Raw genomic sequence first — 5,350 nt, forward strand, 5'->3', positions numbered from 1 at the left:
AGGGCACAGCCTTTAGTGATATGGCAGCCACACAGGGGGCCGTGTTCGTACCGAAGGGGACTATGACCATTACCCAATTTACCTGGGCTTTGGCATTTACCCTTGAAATCCAGCCAATCACAGACTACATGAACGGAATTGACAGGCAAATTAGATATTTGCTTAAAGAACGACCCAGTCAACATTACAATACGACCGATCCAAGTCTGGGTTTACTGATAAAAATTGATTACAGAAACCTATGCTGAAATATCCCGTGGCCATATTAAATGCATTTTCAGCACAATATATAACTCCTCTTGTATATCGCTTCCTATTTAATAAGTAAGGTCTACTGATAGAATATTACTATAGAAATCTCTGCTGGGATAACCCCTCTTCATTTCAAATTCATAATTTTGAAAAATATTTTGTGTGTGAGATATTGCGCATGCGCGAGCACCGTTTCAGACGTACAGTACTGGCTAAATAAAAGTACGTCATATAACTTGCTGCGAGAGAGAGGGTGGGAGACTGAGGAAAGGTGGCAGGGAAGACAGCCGAGGGGCGATGGAAGAAGGAGGCTGAGAGTGCGACAAGTGAGACAAGGGGAAGGGCGGGCGGGGATGAAGTAGTAGTTGTGCACCCTACTGGCTAGGGCACTCTCCTAATTATGATCACAGGTCTACTGATAAGAATCTATTACAGAAACTAATGCTGAGATACCCCCTGACCATATTAAATTTTTTTTTCAGCACAAAATATAACTTATCTTGTGAGATATTGCGCATGCGCTAAAACAGTAACATAGCCAGATTGTGTACTGACTGGTTTATTCAGCGAATACCTTACATAAAGGCGATGCAAGGTCTGCTTCCTATTTCCTTCTTCCATCGCCCCTCGGCTGTCTTTCCTGCCACCTTATCTCAGTCTCCCACCCTCTCTCCTACATCAAGCTATATTAAGTACTTTTATTTAGGCCGAACTGCATTTCTGAAACGGTGCTCGCGCATGTGCAATATCTCCCAAGAAAAAAAATATTTTGCCAAAATTATGAATTTAAAATGAAGAGAGGTTATCCCCGCATAGATTTCTATGATAATATTCTATTGGTAGAAGTCACTTATAAAATAGGAAGCAGACCTTGCATGTAAGGTCTCGGCCGCATAAACCAATCAGTACACAATCTGGCTACGTTACTGCTTTAGCGCGTGCGCAATATCTCACAAGAGGAGTTATATTTTGTGCTGAAAATGCATTTAATATGGTCAGGGGATATCTCAGCATAGGTTTCTGTAATAAATGCTTATCAGTACACATGTGTGTATAATTAGGAGAGCGCCCTAGCCGGCATGGTGCAAAACTACTACTTCATCCCTGGGGTCGCCCTTCCCCTGGTCTCCCACGTCGCACGCTGAGCCTCCTTCGTCTTCCACCGCCTCTAGGCTGTCTTCCCTACCACCTTCCCTTAGTCTCCCCCCTCTCTCCCGCAGCAAGCTATATTGCGTACTTTTACTTAGGCCGTACTGCACGTCTGAAACGGTGCTGGCGCATGCGCAATATCTCCCAAGAAAAAAAATAGTTTGCCAAAATTATGAATTTAAAATGAAGAGTGGTTATCCCAGCATAGATTTCTATGATAATATTCCATCAGTAGACCTCACTTATGAAATAGGAAGCAGACCTTGCATGTATTGTACTGCGAACGTGAGAAGACTTCGGGTTCTTGTAGAATCGACAGCGTAGAAGGTAGCAGCGTAGTCGTGTGATAACCAGTAGAGAGATGATCGGTCGTAGCAGGTTAATTTGTTATTGAAGTAGGACTTTATTAGTAACTACGATCACATACAACATATATACATACATACGGCAACCTAACTAGGTCCCGTCATTTCTGTTTCCGTTGCTACATCTTGGGTAGGTATAACTCCTCCTGGGTAGGTCCTTCGTAACTCGGTGCCTGACTTCCGTCTCCCCGAGCGTCTATTTATAGGCGTTTTAAAAACGAACGGACGCCCCACAATCCAAACCAGTTCCAATACAACACATGTAAGGTCTCGGCTGCATAAACCAATCAGTACACAATCTGGCTACGTTACTGCTTTAGCGCATGCACACTATCTCACAAGAGGAGTTATATTTTGTGCTGAAAATGCATTTAATATGGTCAGGGGATATCTCAGCATAGGTTTCTGTAATAAATTCTTATCAGTAGACCTGTGTGTATAACTAGGAGAGCGCCCTAGCCGTTAATGTGCAAAACCTACTACTTCATCCCCGCTCGTCCTTCCCCTTGTCTCCCTTGTCGCACGCTCAGCCTTCTTATTTTTTCTTTGCCCCTCTGCTCTCTTCCCTGCTACCTTGCCTCAGTCTCCCACCCCTCTCTCCTACATCAAGCTATATTATACGTACTTTTATTTAGGCCGTACTGCACGTCTGAAATGGTGCTCGCGCATGCGCAATATCTTCCAAAAAGAAGAATATTTTGCCAAAATGAAGAGGAGTTATCGCAGCATAGATTTCTATAATAATATTCCATTAGTAGACCTCACTTATAAAATAGGAAGCAGACCTTGCATGTATAAGGTCTCGGCTGCATAAACCAATCAGTACACAATCTGGCTACGTTATTGCTTTATCGCATGCGCAATATCTCACGAGAGGAGTTATATTTTTTGCTAAAAATGCATTTAATATAGTCAGAGAGCATCTCAGCATAGCCTTCTGTAATAAATTCTTATCAGTACACCTGTGTGTATAATTAGAAGAGCTCCCTTACTAGTAGGGTGCAAAACTACTACTTCATCCCTGTTCGCCCTTCCCCTTGTCTCATTTGTCGCGCGCACGCTCAGCCTCCTTCTTCTTCCATCGCCCCTCGTTTGTCTTCCCTGCCACCTTCCCTCAGTCTCCCACCCCTTTATCCTACATTAAGCTATAATACGTACTTTTATTTAGGCCGTACTGTACGTCTAAAACAGTGCTCGCGCATGCGCAATATCTCCGAAAAAGACGAATATTTTGCCAAAATTATGAATTTAAAATGAAGTGCCGGCCCGGTGCTTGCGCGTGCGTAATATCTTCCAATAAGAAGAATATTTTGCCAAAATTATAAATTTAAAATGAAGAGGGGTTAACCCAGCATAGATTTCTATGATAATATTTCATCAGTAGACCTCACTTATAAAATAGCAAGCATGCAGTACCCAATCTGGCCACGTTACTACTTTAGCGCATGCGAAATATCTCACCAGAGGAGTTACATTTTGATTTATGTGCCGAAAATGCATTTAATAATGGTCAGGTGGTATCTCAGCATAGGTTTCTGTAATAAATTATTATCAGTAGATCTGTGCAGGGGCGTACCTGATGTGAATAGCGCCTACGGCGAGCACTGAAATTGCCATATTTGTCATTATCTACCCCTGATATTACCTCTGTAGCCGGCACTTGGAGCGTTTCAATAAAATATAATGCTAAATATATACGAAATCTATTTACCACCAAAGTCTTAATGTTTCTCTTAATATATAGTGTGTGTTTATTATATATATATATATTTATGTGTCAGTGTGCAGCAGCTAGCGTGCGGCAGCCAGCGTGTTGCAGATTAGCCCGATTAGACCAGGCTGTGCGACGGATTGTCTATACGTATTGTAACCCTAGCAATACCGTTTCTTGGAGCTAGTTGCAGATGAGCATTTGGACGGCATTTACAGGAAATTGTTGGCAATAATAGGTGAAAGAGAGGAGAAACATTAAGACTGGTAGTAAATAGATTTTGTATTTATTTAGCATTATATTTTATTGAAACGCTCGAAGTGTCTGTGGGCTAGCTAGGTGACCGATCGTTTAGCGGTTGTAATATGAGAAAATAGAGCATCCGAACTTGCTTGTGACCCTCAATGCGAAAGCGATAAACATACAAACTAAACTTCAACCGTAGCAAATAATTTGTAGAAAATACTCTTCAACACAGTTTTATAGGCGGTATCGACAGGATATATCGACGATGTCTGAGATATCCAAGTTAGATGCTGTCCTCTCTAGCCTACCCGATGACATGGAGAAGTCTGGTAAGGATATAATTGTTCACACTTTCAACTTTGCTTAGTTTAGTACGGTGCAAATCCACTTTAGGCACCTTAGCCTTAGGTGTCACGAAGTGATGCACAGATTTCTGTGTATCATCAACTGATGCACAGACTTTTCGTATATCAAGGTATGATGCAGAAACCCTAACCCTAGCCATAACCCTAACACACTTCGTGATACATAAGCCTAAGGTTATACTTCATGACTTAGAGTTAGGGTTAGGGTTAGGGTTTTTGCATCATTCCTTGATATACGGAAAGTCTGTGCATCAGTTGATGATACACAGAAATCTGTGCATCACCTAAGGTGCCTAAAGTGGATTCGCGCCGTTTAGTACTAGTAGGCCTATACCAGGGTTCTCCCTACGTTGCGCAAACGGGGCGCGCGCGCCCCGATTGGGAAAACCCTCCCCCCTGTTTCAATCGTTGCGCCCCGTTTAAATTACCTCCGCCCCGATTAACTTCCACCACAATAAAAGTTTGCCAGCGAGGGAATCGATAGTCAAGAATTCCCATTCGACCAGGACACCTTGCGCGTGTATTTTTACCGTGCCACGCATGCACTGGAGACAATACGCAAGTACAAACAGTCAACCTGTCCCACACCCACAACGACTTGGCTATCTTATATATATACAAGAACCCCAAATACCGTCTATGGTGTGGTGACGATTTTACGCATTAATTAGTGGTACGGTAAAAAAACAATCCCCCGGACCCCCCTAGTTCTCCTCTCCCCCTCCCCCTTCCCCTCCCCTCCCCTCCCCCCTGTTTGAATATCATCCTGGGGAGAACCCTGTATACCTAGCTCTACGTAACTATAGGGCCCGCGTACAGTTGCCGCAGGCTATAGAATCAAGCTTTGATATGGCAACTGCGTATCGAGTTTTTTTTCTCAGACTTCTTAGCTGCTGTAATAACTCTCGGTAATGCCAAATAAAAAGCACATTATCTGCGACAAATGTCTTAAAGTTACTATGAACACTAAAATAGCAAACAGGCAGAACTATCGCTTAAATATTGTAGGGTTTTTTTTTTGTCATTGCGATATTATCTCGTTGACGAGAAGATTGTTTTATTGCACTTGTAACCGCCATTTCCGTTGCGTCACGCGTCGCGCGGTCCGGGTGGCTAAGTGAGCGCGGGCAAGCAATGTATTTTCGCAAGTGGAGGAGTGGGGCAGCCATTTTTCGTTGCGGGCAGCGGCTAGCGGCGGTTGCCAGCAGCGTGCAACCTGCCGCACCCCTCCACTTGGAAATACATTGTGTAAATACACAATA

General features: G+C 43.3%; 1 protein-coding gene across 1 annotated transcript in view; it reads left to right on the forward strand.

Annotated features, from left to right (window-relative positions):
- The first annotated feature begins 3,837 nt into the window (after nt 1-3,837).
- The window catches only part of LOC106818087 (V-type proton ATPase subunit H-like), a 14,778-nt gene continuing 13,265 nt past the window's right edge, over nt 3,838-5,350 (forward strand). The window contains 1 exon segment of the mRNA XM_014822804.1: nt 3,838-4,052. Within this exon segment, the coding sequence (XP_014678290.1) occupies nt 3,989-4,052 (64 nt within the window). The 5' untranslated portion in view covers nt 3,838-3,988.

The sequence above is a fragment of the Priapulus caudatus genome, unplaced genomic scaffold (genome assembly GCF_000485595.1).
Source record: "Priapulus caudatus unplaced genomic scaffold, Priapulus_caudatus-5.0.1 Scaffold2016, whole genome shotgun sequence".
NCBI classification, from domain to species: Eukaryota; Metazoa; Priapulida; class Priapulimorpha; order Priapulimorphida; family Priapulidae; genus Priapulus; species Priapulus caudatus.